The 16,690-nt window shown below is 35.8% G+C and overlaps 1 protein-coding gene across 1 annotated transcript in view; it reads left to right on the top strand.

Annotated features, from left to right (window-relative positions):
* LOC146000415 (uncharacterized) overlaps positions 1–16,690 on the top strand; it is a 70,145-nt gene that overhangs the window by 38,901 nt on the left and 14,554 nt on the right. The window contains exons 9-10 of the mRNA XM_083138016.1: positions 7,502–7,963; positions 10,137–10,445. Coding sequence (XP_082994142.1) covers positions 7,502–7,963; positions 10,137–10,445 — 771 coding nt within the window. The remainder of the gene's footprint in view (positions 1–7,501; positions 7,964–10,136; positions 10,446–16,690) is intronic.

Here is a 16,690-nt window from a genome sequence, read left to right as displayed (position 1 = left end):
CCTGAAACTTTTGTGCCTGTAGCTAAGTCCTTCTGGGTCGGGCCGAGAACTTATCAGCCCCCCTCTAACGTGAACCTTACAGCTGGCATTCCAATCCTCTCACTGACACAACACACATACACACTGCAATAACACAAACAAGTAACGGCAAAAACCAATAATAACACTCTTGTGCACAGTACGAAATTAACACGCTCTTGGTTTACATCTGCTCGCCACTATATTCACAGCTCTGTCGCGAAGGAACAAAAAACTCGAGCTCGGAGATTTCGGATTTCAAGGAAGCTCACGAACACCATTGACTTTTAACGGTTTCGTCTACGGCGTAATCTTGATACAGTGTTGCACATTCGAAACCTCCAAACGATCCCATCGACACAAAACTCTTTCAAGGATATAAACTTAAGCAGGACGTTACTGGTCAAAACTATGATTAAAATGTTTTATTATCTGTGGCTCTTAACATGGTTTCTAAAGCATATTTTTTTGTGTATATAAGGTCAGAACTTGGATGAATTACAGATGATAAATTATAACACAGGTTAGTGCTCGTTTTGCAATATTTAAATAATTGTCTGCATATGTCCATAAAAATAAGCGGGCATTACAGGCATCTCCGCCAGCGCCGCCCGCCATGCTTCTCCTGATCTCTCGGCTGAAGATCGAAATGGACGCACAGTATATCTGGAGCAGGTGAACGAAAACAAGTTGTGCAAGTAGTGATGCAAGATGACTCACCAATGAACACGTGAGAGGTACGGGATTGCATGGAGGAGGGGGCAACTGCAGTTACCAGCTTTCTGAACAGCGTGCACTGCTTCGTTCTGCCACTCGAATTGCCCTACTTCTCTGACGCTATGCGCGACCTTTCTCCAGAGATATTTGGGACAGGGTATTCATTCTGACATGGGTGCCATGGGAAGGTCTTGAAACACTAAGGGCACCGTGAAACAAAACAGTTTGGGAACGTCTGGCATATGCATTTGTTTTCTTATTTATGTGCTATTTTTGTGTCATTTAATTTTTCCCATGTACGGTTTTTCCTTTAAAACTATTTCTTTTAAACTGTTGTTTAGTTTCAGTTTCTCAGATCCATGAGGGAGAATAAATAGATAACTGATTCAGAAGATAACTCTGCATGCTTTTCACAATTAAAATAAACATTGAGAATTAACAGTGCCAGTACTTAATATGGTGAGGTGGTGGATGTATAGTTGTGAAATCAGCATAGTGTAAGCTCCATGTAATTTCTTCATGTCGCCGCTTTGTGACAAGTGTGAAACGGAAGTAAATTAAATTGGACTAGAAGATGTTAATCAGAAGGCATTTGGTTCAGTGTTACCTGTATATAATAATTGTCACACGCAAAATAGTCTCTTGTAATATACAGTTGTCTCAAATGCACCTGACAGAGTATTGTTTGCATGTATTATTCTAATTTATTCAGATTAACTGAAACTGTGCATTCACTCCGTGTACGTGCACAGATAATATTACGAATTCTGATGACAAACTATCTTTGTAAAAATCATATTATAAGTATTAAAGAAATTTGTGAATTATAAAAAAAGGCTTGAAAATCAATTTGTTAGGGCTGAGCCAATATCACTTTGAAACAATGCCGATACTCTTTACCATTCACACCGGATGCTGATGTTTGAATATTGTAACAAATATAAGTTGTGTTCACAAAATTAATTAAAAGTATTAATATAGCACAGGGTGTCCAAAAATCACACAACCAAGATTTTAAATGTACGTAACTTTTGTACAAAAAGTGATAGAGACATGAATCTTACACTGCATTGAAATTTATCGTACAAAAAAATAGGTAGATTAGTTTTTGTATGATAAATTTCAAATCTGTTCTTTCATCTTTCTATTGATTGAATATTAAATAACATAGCCAGATGTCAGGCACGCTTGGTACTGTCCTATGACATGACAATTGTTGCCAGTACCTCATTATTTAAAAAACATACTTTTTTATAAATATGTCATGATTAACCCCATGAATCATCTCTAATGCATACACGTTTTTCATTCTTTATCAGTTTGATAATAACAGCTATATGATGTACAGTTTTAGAAGTGAGCGATATTGGGCAGGGCATGCAAGTTAAATGCCATGTACTGTATTTGTCTTGCACGCAAGAAAGTTCATAAAACTTGCCACTTTAAGGATCTTCATAAAATGGGGAAAGACATTTTGAAACTGACTGTCCAAGTCCTGTAAATTTCCATCGCCTACAACCGGAGTTATCATTTCTTGAAGAAACATTGAGAAACAACACGTCTCAACACACACAGACAATTACCCTTTCATTTTCCTTCCATCTGTTTTTTTTTTTCGTTGCCACCATGTTGACAGCTGAGTACTTGTGTCTTGTGAAAACAATGGGTGTCAGTATACACAATGACCCTTCATTGTCGTGGGCGTTCTCCAATATTGCGAGTCTAAGTCAGTTGGAGTTCTTATATGCTGCAGTGATATGACATAATAATCCTGTATAGAAATAAATATTCACTGTACTCATATATATACTGTGCATGCATTATAAAGAAGTAATTGAATATTGGACACAGCGAATTCTCTGTCTTTCCCTTCTGCTATCAGTTAGTTTGACAACAGCACTGGCTGCGTATTTGCTGAACTCCTGTTCCTTCTAAAAGCGTACACAGTATATTTTCTATTGTGTTTGTTTTTACTTCATACATGAGCTCTTTTACCTTAGTAACTTTGCTGCAAACTGAACTTTCATGTAGAACATGATTTTCTTGTTTCATGTTGAAAAAATATCCACATTACAAAGTTCATATCCAGTGTAAGTAAGTTTCATGTGTCTCTCGCTTTTTGTACAACCGTTACGTACGTTCAAAGTTGCTGGACACACTGTAGTATTCCATTGCAATTGCACCACATCAACCTACAATATATTTTCTTTAAAATATACAATGAATTACATGTGAGATTGTTGAAATATTTAAAATGGTTATCATTTAATTATGAAATTCACTTTTTCGGTAGTGTTGGTGCAAAATTGAATAAAGTTATGATGGAGTTTGCATAATTTACAGGTTATTTAGACTGAAAATGTCGGACAAACATTTTCACAGACCCTGGATTAAATTAGAAGTAGAACAAGTACGGTATTGGATGATATCGATGTCGATATATCAATATCGGCTCAGTCCTACCAAATTTACACTGTTATTTGTATTTGTAGGAATGGCATGTCAAATTACAATTGCAAGTTCTAGTTATTGCCCTGTAGAATATGATACCTGTAAACTGTCTGCTCATATACATAGAACGTTTTTTTTTATCTGAAAGCAATCATTTTTTTTTATTGTACTTCAGAAGTACTCAATTACGATGCAATGGTTTGGATTACATGGAGATTACATGTAACATTTGTATCAGAAGACACTAGATTTAACTGCATGTCCAGAAAACACAATTGTAACTACTGTAAGTTCTTCACATCATCGTAAAATTTTATACACAGGGCTTAATAAATTGGTGGTGGATTCTTTCAGAATTATTGGTACGTAGATGAGGTCACTGCATGCCGTGAAATTCGTCCTTGTAGCAATGCTATTTTATTTTGTAGAAGATAGCGTACAGAGTATTCTGGTGTGCACTTGACTTTGACTCCATTCTCTGAGCAGTTTGGACTTTCCTCGTACAGTGTAAGCCAGGCAAACATCACAATCATATCACATTTTCTTCTGTCTGGCATCACATAGTTTTTTCCTGTACTTCCTGTGAATATTACCTTCATAGGATATAGGTTTTCTTCATGGAATTCATTGAAATGTTGACTTCATTGTTGTGAATTAAAATTCTGATTTATATGAACTGTATGAAATTTGTAACTTAGATAAAAATAGGTGATATTTCACATAATCTGTTGTTAACATCATAACATTACACAAAGGTCCCAATGAGGACCTTATTTTCAATGTAAATTTTCAGACCCACGCAAGTCTTTTTCAAGAAGAAAAACAGCTTTTTAGCAAAAACTTAAGTTAGCTTCAATATTGTCTTGGGTTTTTATCTGCAATGTAGCCTTTGTTACCTTTCATCCATGTTTTAACGTAGCCTTGCTAAAATGCTTTTTCCATCCCTGAAAGGCCTAGCTGAGCCTGAAAGTGTAGATGAAAATAAAATTATAAAGTAAGTGAAGTTCCCCATGAAGTTGCACCATGGCATTGAAGGCACACAGGTGCATGTGGAAGTAGAGCCCTACACGATATATCTGACATTTTTGGAGATGATGTGAGCAACACCATGCTCCAGCTGCCCTTTCCTCCCAGCCCCACACCCCAACTCATGGATGCCCCAGCTGAGGTGTAATCGTCACAATTAACCAAAATTGACAGAGAACCAACATAAAACAAAAATATAAAATACAAATATTTGTACTTCAGAATTACTAGTGTAATGTTATGATAATATTAAACATTGACAGGACACAATCCAATGGTTTAAATTGTAGGTCATCCCAATTGACGTATGCTTCTAGAATTTACTGATGATACTGCATATCTTGGTATGGTTAGCTACAGTGGCAAGTTCTGATGAGTGTGTGCCTCCCCAATGGTGCAGCAGTAGCATCGTCGCCTTGTAATGAAGGGGTCCTGGGTTCGATACCCGGTGAAGGCACATAGTGGTTTGAATCCCACTTTAAACTGTAGGTCCAGTCCCAATTATCCTTACTGTGCATAAAGTTGACTTAAAACACCAACTCAATCAATCAATCAATCCTGATCAAGTGCTGTAAGGTGTGTTTCGGAAGACACTCAAATGTCAATGTCTCTTCCTTGGAAACTGCATTCTTGCAGAAAATAAGACAGGCACCTGGACTCGGTCAAAATATATTTCTGGGTGGATTTTTATGTACTTTGTGTACTTTTTTCCTCTTTTCATGTAGCCAAGGAAAAAGGACAAATGTTAGCATATTCCACTGTTAGGAATGACATAAATTAATTTCCTGTTACATATTTTGAGGTGTAATACATACTTTCCATTTAGAGTACACGTTTTTACACAAAATATGATATTTGTATCAAATCTGTACTTTCATTGAGTAATGCAGATGTATATTTGTGGAACAGACATTCAAAATATGCAGAATATGATTTGTCTAAACCTTGAAAACCATCCGCAAAATTTGAAGCTTCATTTATCTTCACTACTGTCCACTAGCGTACACAGGATTAGGATTTTTTTTTTCGATAGTGGAGGAAGGGGATGCATAATAAATTATTTTGTAATCGTCATTTTAACATTCATTTTCAAATTTGTTCAGTCGATCCCCGTGGCAGAGTGGTTAGCACATTGCTCTACGATGCTAGGGGTCCTGGGTTCGAATCCCGGCCTGGGCATGTATGTTTGTGAATGTAAATTCATCAATTTCATCTTGTCCTCGCTCATCCCCATCTTACAAGTGGCACAAAAAGCCAAGCAAAATAAATCAAATTAATCAATCAATCAATCAAAGTTGTTTGGACAAATATTACTAATTTGGGGTCATTTTGATTGGGGCTTGCATTTGCAACCTAATTTTTCACCAAGTTGTTCACTGCTTTAGTTTGAAAATTTTGATTTCCTCGAAACTTGAGGGCTATAGTCCTGTACTTCTCGTGATATGTGCATTTGTGCATGTCTCAGGACATCTAATTTGTTCCAATTCTTCCTCTCACTCTTTCCATTTACTTCTCTCTATTCACTAGTAGTGCCACATTTCAAAGGGAAGGTGTAGAATTACATTAGGACCATTATAATAAACCAATTGACTAGAGTTTTGCTTTAAAATGTTCAAAAGAATTAAATCTGAATACTGAAAATTGGTTGTTACTTCATTGCAAAATTCTTTTTATTTCCAGACAATGCTGGTGCAAAATTGATGAAAATTTTAAATTTTGCATAATTTTCAGAATAATTATTACAAAAGTATTGGCCAGTATTGGTGATTATATTTCAATCAATTCCTCTGGTATCGGCTAATCCCACACCTCATCATCTGCTCAACTCTAGTTTTATTGTGTTCTAAGCCTATTTGTGATAGCAAATATACAAACAGGTAATCATGTGTACATAAATATTCTAAATACTCTCAAATTGAAACTTATATAAGACGTAAACGAGTTACTAAAAAATATATCCGCGAAACTTACTTGTAAATGTTCTATTAATTTCGGTGGCCTCTGCCACCATCCACTTGGGAACTCGATGCTTCACTGTTAGTTTGACTTCCGGTTCCTGTTGTTGTTTCCTTGACTACTGCTAGGGGCGCTGGTGTAGCCATTTCGTCTGCTGTGCGTGATGGGTTCAACCGCGTTGTTTATTCCCCTCAACATGAATTGAAACTCTTCTATTTATGATGTAGCACACTAGATACATTAACATGGAAGCATATTCCTGTTCCAGTTGCTTGCTGCTTTCTTGATAAGCAGATCTGATTTTATCAAAATATCAACATCGTTCTGTGAAAACGACACTTTTTGAAAAAGTTGGATGGAACAGGAATGTCCAACAGAATAATATAAGACGTAGATAACATAGTTAGCTCAGGTCTCTTCAACATTGTGTTAAAAATGCCTTGAACATCCAATTAAAATATTCCAGAAATTACACTTTGAGAACCAGGAATTATCTGAGAATGTGTTTGCTCCTGGTCCTGTTGTTATTAAAGTCTGTATGTTTATGTAATTGTGTATTTTATTTTTTTTCTGCCATAAGAACCTAAAGTGCTATGATACTTGTATTATTTTGTTTGTTGTACATATTACAATTTATTCCACATATTAGTAGCTATTTTACATAAAAATACATATTTTAGATTTTTTCAAATTAAAGTTAGGTATTTATCTGACATAAGTTAGGCCATAACTTATGTCAGATAAGCTTATGACTCAAGAGTGTTTGGAATATGTGACATAGAAACAAACACAGTGTAATCAGTGTTTGGAACAAACATTTTAGAAAATGCATACATGAGGGAACGTACATGTACTCCCAATTCAAACATAAGACTCCAAGCAATTAGGTAACCACTTCATCATCATAAGGGCTGTCTAAAACTTGACCATCCTGGTTTCCATAAAAATTAACAACAAGATGCCCACATCGAGTTGGGCAATGACCTGGGATTTGATCTGTTTCATGAAACACAGCCTTAGTGGAGGTAAGAAGATTGAACTGCAACAGTGCATGTTGCCTTCGAAACCTCTTTGTTTGAAATGTGTAAGTGATTGCAAAATGTAAAAGATTTCAATCAATATTTCCATGTATTTAGTGATTGTTAAATACTTTTAGTTTCAGTGAGTGGGATTATGAAATGATTATACTTTTTGAAAGTTAAATACTGAGCCACATTAGATATTTATGTACATATTTTATAAGTTAATGCTACATAAAAATCCAAGCTGTTACTCAAATTAGATGAGAAGTACATTTATGTATAATGAAGAAGTTATTTTTCATGTATTTCAGAATTTTTGAACAATGGTCTAAACACCCCTCACATGCCAGACATGCTACCGGTTCACAGCTCCACAGACTGGCAAGCAGCATTTGGTTTCAACGGCACTGGTTCCCACGATCCCATGCTGCCTCCGTCAGGTCGAGTGGACGATGACCTGGGCTTTGATCCATTTCATGAAACACAGAAAGCCTTAGCGGAGATGATGGAGAACGAGATCCAACTGCAACAGCAACAGCACAGGTTGCCCTCGAAATCTCACCAACAGATCCACATTCTGTCACAGCAGCCGAGGCCACAGTCGTCGGTCAATGTTACAAAGCTTTTAGATGGATTCGCTGCAAACCCCATTCCAAATCACGCCCGTGCCCAAAATATTCCTCCTCGCAGTAGATTACCCCCTCCTGGCTTTTCCGCTCCTAATCACATGAACGCTTTTGGTTTGGGCATTCCTCGGCCACCAACAAATACAGGTAACTTGAATATTTTGTACTCTTTGCTTGCAAGGAAAGTTAATGAAGATAATATTTGTTATATTAATTTTGTAGTATTTGTTATATTAATTTTGCTCATTACACTTTCCAACTCGTTCCATGTAAATACATTGTATTTCTTACACATGTTGAAAATTTACTCTTAACACTATTGACAATGTAGCACTAACTAATTTGAATGATATACTTCTCTTTATAGTGACTAAATTTTTTACTCACCATGTCAATGCAATTTCATATCCTTCTTTTAGAGTTATGTAAAGATTGAAATGTAATGTCAATTATTACATATCAGTTACAAGAACAATTCAGTAATATATTGTTAAACAGTTAAAAACTAATAGCTACATTTTTCAAGTGCCAATTGATAATAGGTGATCAGCTTTTGAATTTACACTTAAATTACCAAACGCTGACTCATTCTGTGAAAGAAATGGAAGATATTAAATTGATTTTAGTTTCCAGATGCAATAATGTGAAAATGGAGTTGTTAGTTTTTAATAGGGTAGAGCCGATATCACTATGAACCAATATCAATTGCAATAATTAAAATTAGTTCAAAATTTTGATCAATATTGGTGTGTAAATATTCTTTTCCAATTATATACATCAATTTACTACCAAGAAATTTGCTTTAGAATATTCATGAATTACATCAAAATATTAAAATAGATGTTATGTTATAAAAAAATACAGTTTTCGTGCAAAATTTGTGCAAAATAAAAAAGTTTGAATATTGCATAATTTCCAGGATAAATAGACTCCACAAAAATGTGACACAGCACTTTTGCGAAAGACCAAAATGCCGGAAAAGTGTCGGCTAGTATCAGTAGATTAATTTCAACTGATACTTTCCAGTACCAAGACCACTGGTGTCGATATAGGCTCAGCACTATTTTTTAATTGTGTAGCCATTTGTTACTGATTATTTTTTGTAACTGACATTGAATTTTATTCTTCATGTAGCTCTTGAAACACAAGTAAAATTGTGTCAAAACAGTGAATAATAAAATGTTTAGTCACTTACTATATTGTTTGCGATCCTTTACTTGCATGGGTGTGCAGAGACGAGGAGAGTGTTGAGATTAAAACCTCAACAAAATATTAAAAGAGACATAAAATCATGTGTACCTTGTTTTGTCCTCTGAATTATTGGAATGACCTTGGTCCTTCTTCAGGGATGCGAGAAGAGAATGGTAAAAAGTGAAGTATAAAATCTTGAATGTCCTGATCATGTCAGTTGTTGTTATCAGTAAATTTTGTATTGGCATTACCAAAAAAATTCATACTGGTCCATCAGTCCAACAGTCCTCAGCATATTTAAGTTCAGGTTAAGCTCATTATTTTCTATTATTTCAGCAAATTTTAATTGTAAATCTACCATATAGTTACAAGTGTAGGTCTTCATAAGCCACCTCAGTGGCCACTCACTTTTAATACTGTAATAAGTAAGTGTGTTGTACTGCTGCAATTTAGAAAACATAGAGGTGACATTGACAGGAAGTGCTTCCAGAAAGACAGTATATCTCTGTAGATGCAACCGCAAAATGGTTTCATTATGAATAACGTAAAAAAATAACTATAAAAAGACTTACCGCATAATGAGGCTAGGAAAGCAATCTGTATGTAGATTGTGCCGCAAATTGCAGAACGCAGGAAAACACTCATGAAAAATATATTTCAGGAACCGACAAAGCATTAAGAATGGATTGTTTGCTTAAAGAGACTGATAAAAGCACGTAAAGTTATATCTATCAAAATGACTTGCCGCAATAAAACAAGTTATTTTTTAAATACCATCTATATATAGACTACCTGTAAAAGAAAAGACCATTTTTAGAGAGAGTACATATTGATCAGCCACAGTTATTGGCTTAAGGCTTGGGTGGACATTTAGCCTATGCCAGGGCAACTGTTTTTGAATTTTCCTCTTTTTGAAAATACGCTAAGGTATTCCAATATTTGAACAATTACATATGCTTAGAATTCCTACTAGAGCATTAACGTGAATCTTTGTATGGTTTGCTTTTGCTGTTATCTAGATATCAATTGTTTAATAATTATTTTTTTTTTATTTGTATTTAATTGTGTGATAATTGAAAAGACTTTTTCCCCTGCAACAGGAACTAATTAGCTGTGTTAAATCTTTCAGGTAGCAAAATTCTTCCATTCATGGGTCTGGGAGCAGTTCCTCACAACCATCTGGCGAATGGCCCCTCCCCAGCGCAAGCACCCCCTGGCCACAATTCAGGACTCTGCAACCACGTGTCAAGCTTCACACCAAATGGTCCATCTAAACAGGCAGATGCCAAACCAGATGTGTTCAACATGAAAGAGTGGCAGGATGGTCTGCGTACTCTCCTTCCTAGCCTCAGCGTTTCTTTCGGTGGAGTTTCCGTTAATAACTTCGCCTCGCAAAGCAATCCGCCTCACATGCTTCCACAGAACGACTCCCAGAAAGGTGAGTCTGCAAACATTTTTTGTGCATCCCGACTGGGGGTGGTTATATATTGCCTCTGCCACTATTTTTTTTTACTTGCAATTAACTTCTAAGGTTGACTTTAATTCAGTATCTGAATTAATGCATTTTAACCTTTAGCTGTCAGGACTTTTTTATACTTTAAAACTTCTCTGTGCATGAGTTTTTAAAGTACGTTTAATAAAACATGTGTAATAACAAACAAAACACTGAAAACTTCTGCAGCACGTAATCTACTTTTATCGAAAAATTTTCATCTCCTGATATAGCATCAGGCAGTGCTGAGAAATGTTCAAATAGATTGTGTTGTGCATATTTTCTATTGACAATCCATGGTGTAATATATCACATTCTTCATTTGTTTGTCAACAGTGATTTACACATAAAGCCATGTTAAAATAGCCACGGTAGTCTAGGCGGTAGAGCATCTCACTTTCACTCTGAAGACCCATGTTTAATTCCCGAGTTGGGTGATTTTTCCAGCCTTGTCCCCACATAAAGCAGCTCTGCGGCTCACCCAGCCTCAAATCAATGAGTACATACATGGTGCTATTTGCACAGAGAACTTTACCTTTACCTTAACTAAGAATGTTAAAATGGTGATACGATTCTTCATTTTCTGCATGTTTTGGTGGCACAAATATGTATCTTCAGGGTGGCTACTCACTGTGAATTCTACGTGAATTTTTTGCCGTAGACGTGAAAAATTTGCAACTTTTATTAATCCAAATTCCATTGAATTTATACATATTTAATAATGCCCTGAGGCAAGTTTTTCACAGTTTAGCTTTTGTTTTTATCGAGGAAGAAAAACGAAAGAAAGCTACGTGGAAAATGAAACACATTTCTCTCAATCCGTTTACTTTGTAAGTGTCCTTTGCAAAACAATCTATCTGAAGGATGGAAGATTATTGCGTATCAATCCATAGGATTGTATGTTTATTTTATTAAGTCTCTCTGAACGCTTCATGTTGACCAGGGCATTCATTTGTTTTTCTCTCAGCTGTCTCAAGCCTCTTAGGCATGTTTACAATGCATTGTGTTGTGCCATGCAAACCTCCTGAGCATTCAGGAAATAGGTAACACTTCTGGGTTTGGTGTCAGCGGTTTGCATGGTAGCAATTATGATAATAAACACGATTCGGCGATTCGGCATCGAGGAAGAGCTCGATGGCCAGAGAATATAGAGGTGAGACAAGCTGGGAAGGGACTGGACTTTGGGAATTGAGTTGGTAGAGAGAGGAGGTCAGCAAGACAGGAGGTCGATAGTGGAAGCACGCTTTGGTCAACAAGTTAGAAGCTTACAGAGGACTTCGCTATTTTCATTCAGCTCAGAGACTTCAGTTAGACAGGTAATTATCCTACACCCAGCCATGATACAGGTTCAACGGTTCACAAAATCCAACGAGTTGCCATTGTCTTTTCAGTAGTTTAATTCCTTTTGTGTAATTTGTACCTTTCGCATGCCAAGCAATAACTCGTCATGTCAATGACGAGTGGTCTCATCAAGAGGATGAATGATGAGTAGTTTACATCACCCCATCAATTAACTGGTTCAGATCCCTTCATTCTAAAGAATGACACGTGGATGGAGGTGCTTAGGGTTTTCATCCATTTTTGCGGAAATGCGATGAGAAAATAGCATGACACGTGGATGGAGGTGCTTAGGGCTTTCATCCATTTTTTCGGAAATGCGATGAGAAAAGAGGTTTCAACAACCAGTTTAAATTTAAACCCCACCCAAAATTTTGACACGTGGTGGATTTGCTAGGGCTTCTCATGCATTTTTTCGGAAATGCGATGAGAAAAAAGTTTGTTAACCAGTTTAGGATTCAACCCCACCCCAAATTTTGACACGTAGTGGAGTGCTAGTTCAAATCCCACCCCAAAATTTTGCTCATTTGTTTAGTTTTTTTTGGTATGTCCTTGCCATATTTCAATTTTGAAAATACATAGGGCTTAAAGCTTTTTTGCATTAATGGGGGGAGAAGAATTTAAATATGCCATGATAGATGTTTAGTCTAACATGAGGATGAATGCGATGAAATTTATCGATCTCGAGTTTGGGTCGATAATCAGCGAAATGTAAGAATGCGGAGGAACTGCGCCCTAGCTCCGTCGCGGTTACCCGCGTCGGGCTGGCGCTATGGTATCAGGAGCGTCCGGCATTCCGCGTGGCGGAAGGTTCGATGTCGGATTTTAGGGAGGCCCATTTCATCAAAAATGTGGCCGGCCCAGGGACGTCCGTGGACGATTCCCTATCAATCTGCTCCTGGTAGCTCTATGGTTCACTCACGAACCCGGTACCATGGCTACGACAAATTCCCACCTGGGAAATTTTTACCATCCAGAATTTTACATAAGGAATAAGGAATAGGCATTTAGATTTGATGATTTCTTGCATTGACAGTGATTTTCGAATTTTTTTTACATAATCTTGAATACGAAAATTATTACAACGTTGGTTATGAGGATGCAGTAAGCTACAGTGAACAGTAAACGATTTTACCCTTTAACATTTTAATTAATTAACAACGTGGATTAAAAGTGGATTTTAAAGTTATTTATGAATGAGGAAAATAAATTAGTGCCACCGAGTCAGAGTCAATCGGCACTATGGTACATTTTAACGATAATATTTTATTTTTGTTATTATTATTAATTGAAATTTCTTAAAAGTTTAATTTAAATTTGGTTTAAAACTGACCGTAACTTGTAAAGGATTTAGAATGCTTGAACTATGACTGCTAAGACTTTTTGCTACGAGGATATTATATTTTATACATATATAGTTTTGGGAACGAATAAGGCCCCGAGGACCACTCATTTATATTCTTAATGACTGAAGTCTCCTAGCACCTCATGAAGGGAGCTTAGATTAAGGAGATAGTCAAGTTTATACGAGATAGTCACTTGCCTTACGTTACCTTAACTTACGCATACATTGCCTGAAAAATTTTAATTCATGTTAATATGTAAAGAAACGAAACGCCAATTATATTCCTCGACACGCATGTACAAGGTTCGTACCGTGATTTAGGATATAAACCGCCCGATTAATTAAAAGTTCTAGTTGAGAAGTAATAGATGTATTATTAGGCTGCAGTGACGAGAGATGTCCGTTCACAGGTAAGCAGTAGTGACGAGAATGAATGAATCCGTACACAGATATACATATACTTATATGCTTTAAGCAAAGTTAGGCACAGCCAACTTATTTTGAATAACTAGAAGAGAATTAGGAGAGCATCACACGGCGTGGACGTTTCTCACATATTAACGAGATTTTATTGTTAGTTTATATCTATATATTTTTTTTTCCTGTCCGAAACATTGTTTCGTTTGACAGTTGAATATTTATCCTTAGCACGTTGTAGATTCGAATGTTAAAAACTTTAAAATGCAGATTGTTTTAAAAATCTTAAATATAAATATTGCAAGTTTGCTCCAAGTTACGGCATTTATTAAAGTGAAACAGGTCTAATATATTAAATCCACTCGCGTGACATAATAATAATTTATAATAGAATAGCACTAATAATAATATTAACAATTAAAAGCAGACTTATTATTTAATAATGTGCTTTAGGCACAAAAGTTTTTTTTGCAGTATGTAATAATACTAGCTCAGCGAATACATCACTAGAATTTTATAGTTACTCTTCAGAAGAAGGTATATGATTATATTAGCAAAGTTTATTTTTAAGCGCCAGTTATGAGAATATTTATATTATATGAATATGTAGACGTCGACGTCAAGATTTTATTGCGCTCCACTAACAAGTATTTTCCTTCGGATATTGGATTGCAACCGATAATCCTGGAAATCCATTCTGCCATCGCAGAATGATAATGAGTAAACCACAACGGTTTTAGTTTCTAACTTTGCCACAATAATATGCTAAGCATATTTGAGAATGAGTTGAGAGAATTAAAGATTCTTCAAGTTTTAGTGATGTTAGTATTTTAATGCATTCAAAGATCGCATAAATAATAATTATTATTTTATTTCAGGTAGTCAGGAGTAAATCAGACTCAATTTTTCCTTACCTTGTACTTTAGTACGGTTCAATTCATTTTAAGTATTTAAACATAACACCTGAAATTAGATAAGTTTGCAGTAAATTTAAAATAACATAAGTTAAACAGTGCTAATAAATTTAGAGAATAAATAAATTATATTAAATAAATAAATCACGCAGATAATTTGAGCCTAGAGTCAGAAATAATTAAAAGTTGAGTTAAAATATCTACTACTTAGACTAGGCAGGCTTAAAGTACGTATTAGCTTTGAAGAACTGTTTGTTTTGATTGCCTAAGCAACATGAAAATCATTGCGATTTTAGTTATTTTAAACGGATTTCTTCCATACGTAAAAGCTTATAATTTTATTTATCTGTTGAACAAGTCTTTTGACTATCCTTATAATATAATTACAATTTTATTATTAACAACATTTATTATTAGTATTTTTATAATTTTCATAATCTGTTATTTTCAATGTCAACGCAAGAAATCCATTACTTATGACCATGAGTGTACCAACGAATTACCGTTGAGCAAACTTAATAATGATTCACCGTCCATTGATCCGATTTACGACGATGTTGCACCGATTGTTGAAGTGGTACCATTAAAAACGAGTCACCCGCCAATTCCCCCGCCCTTTCCTCCAACTGTTCTTATTACACATATTGCACAACAAGAAGTTCAAGACGTATCCAGAAATAGTTTAGTCACTAAAGACGACAGTATAGATTTGCCGAAGAATATTTTATCCGTTAAAGATAGAGTTCAGAAATTTGCCGTAAGCAAGGGTCCTAATTTTGTTCAAAACAGTCGCAAAATGGAAAGTGAATTGCCTATTTCACCCTGTGTTCAGCCAGTTGTAAAAGTTAAAGAGTTATTTGCGAATCAGTCACCCGTAAAAATCGAGAAAGTTTCAAGTGTTACTTTAAAAGCAGAAAGTAAGCCAAATTTTCAGGTTTCCGAACCTGTTGTTTCGTTTACAGACCATATTTTCTACGACCCCATGTTCGACTAGAATTTTATATTAATTACGATTCAAATTTTAAGTATAATTCATTTTTTATGTTTGTTTGTACCTTATGCAATGTTTATTAGTCATTTAGTTGGCTAACAGCTTCCCAACTGTTGTTATTACGAGGACGGAAGTGTTCAAGTAACACACTCTCGCAAGCGCAACGAAGTTTTTCTTTCCATCCAATTTATTACGTCATTTCAAAGTCCTTGACTTTATTTCGAACTCCCGCAGCGCTTACTAGACTTTGTTCGTAGTAAGTTAAAGTTTTGTAAACAGTTACGCGTCATTCCATGTATCAACGAATCCTGGCGTTGCATTTTCCTTCTCAGTTTCTATGCCCGCTGCCCGAAGCAGCGACCTTTTTCCCTCCACCTCCCGAACGGAACCCGAACTTCCCCGAAGTCGCCGATCACGCCTGTCGCTGTAAAGAAATTTGTTCAGTCCATCCAAGCGACTACGAAGAATGCAACGATAAGCAGAAATACATTGCAGCTGAATTTGCAAATTCCTTTTCCGCACTCAAGCTCTCTTCCGAGTACTTTGAACACGCTAGAAGCTCAGAAACACTTACCACAGGCTTTGCATATTTTTTTTTGAGTTAGTGGCGTTCGTTCAGTAAAATTTTAGGGGATCAGTTTAGTTACGCATATAGCCATCAGAATTTGATTTTTACGATAGAAGTTCATGTAAACAATGTTAGGGATATTTTGTTCTATATAGATAAATTTTTCCGTAAAACGTCGCATTTATGCACTTCAGGTTAATCACGACCAATAATTTTTCAAAGGAACAACACGACGAATTTTCTGCGTTTTTCTCGCCAAATTTTCCCGTTTTTCATAGAGATATTTATAGTAAGCAAGTTTTTTTTGGGAAATCGACGTACAGTTGGTTTAAATCAGGATAAAAATAAACGAAATTTTGATAAAATCAGGGAAATTTCTACAAAAGGGCAATTTTAGCACTTTATGCACTTAGAGTAATCAAGATTATTAGCAACATGCCAGGCTAAGCCTCGGTGATTGGCACAGGCATGTGCAGCAAGAGTCGCCACGGCATCGTTAGCCTTTCCAAATTTAAACAGTGTGGTTTATCACAAATGTTATAATTTGCGAAATTATTATTATTAGTTTTAGGAAAATTTTGATCACTCACCCTATTCCACGATTTCCACGAACAAGTA

Source organism: Lepisma saccharinum, chromosome 16 (assembly GCF_977018435.1).
Source record: "Lepisma saccharinum chromosome 16, izLepSacc3.1, whole genome shotgun sequence".
Taxonomy (NCBI): domain Eukaryota; kingdom Metazoa; phylum Arthropoda; class Insecta; order Zygentoma; family Lepismatidae; genus Lepisma; species Lepisma saccharinum.
The sequence above is the reverse complement of the archived record's forward strand: the minus strand, read 5'-3'. Positions and strand labels throughout refer to the sequence as shown.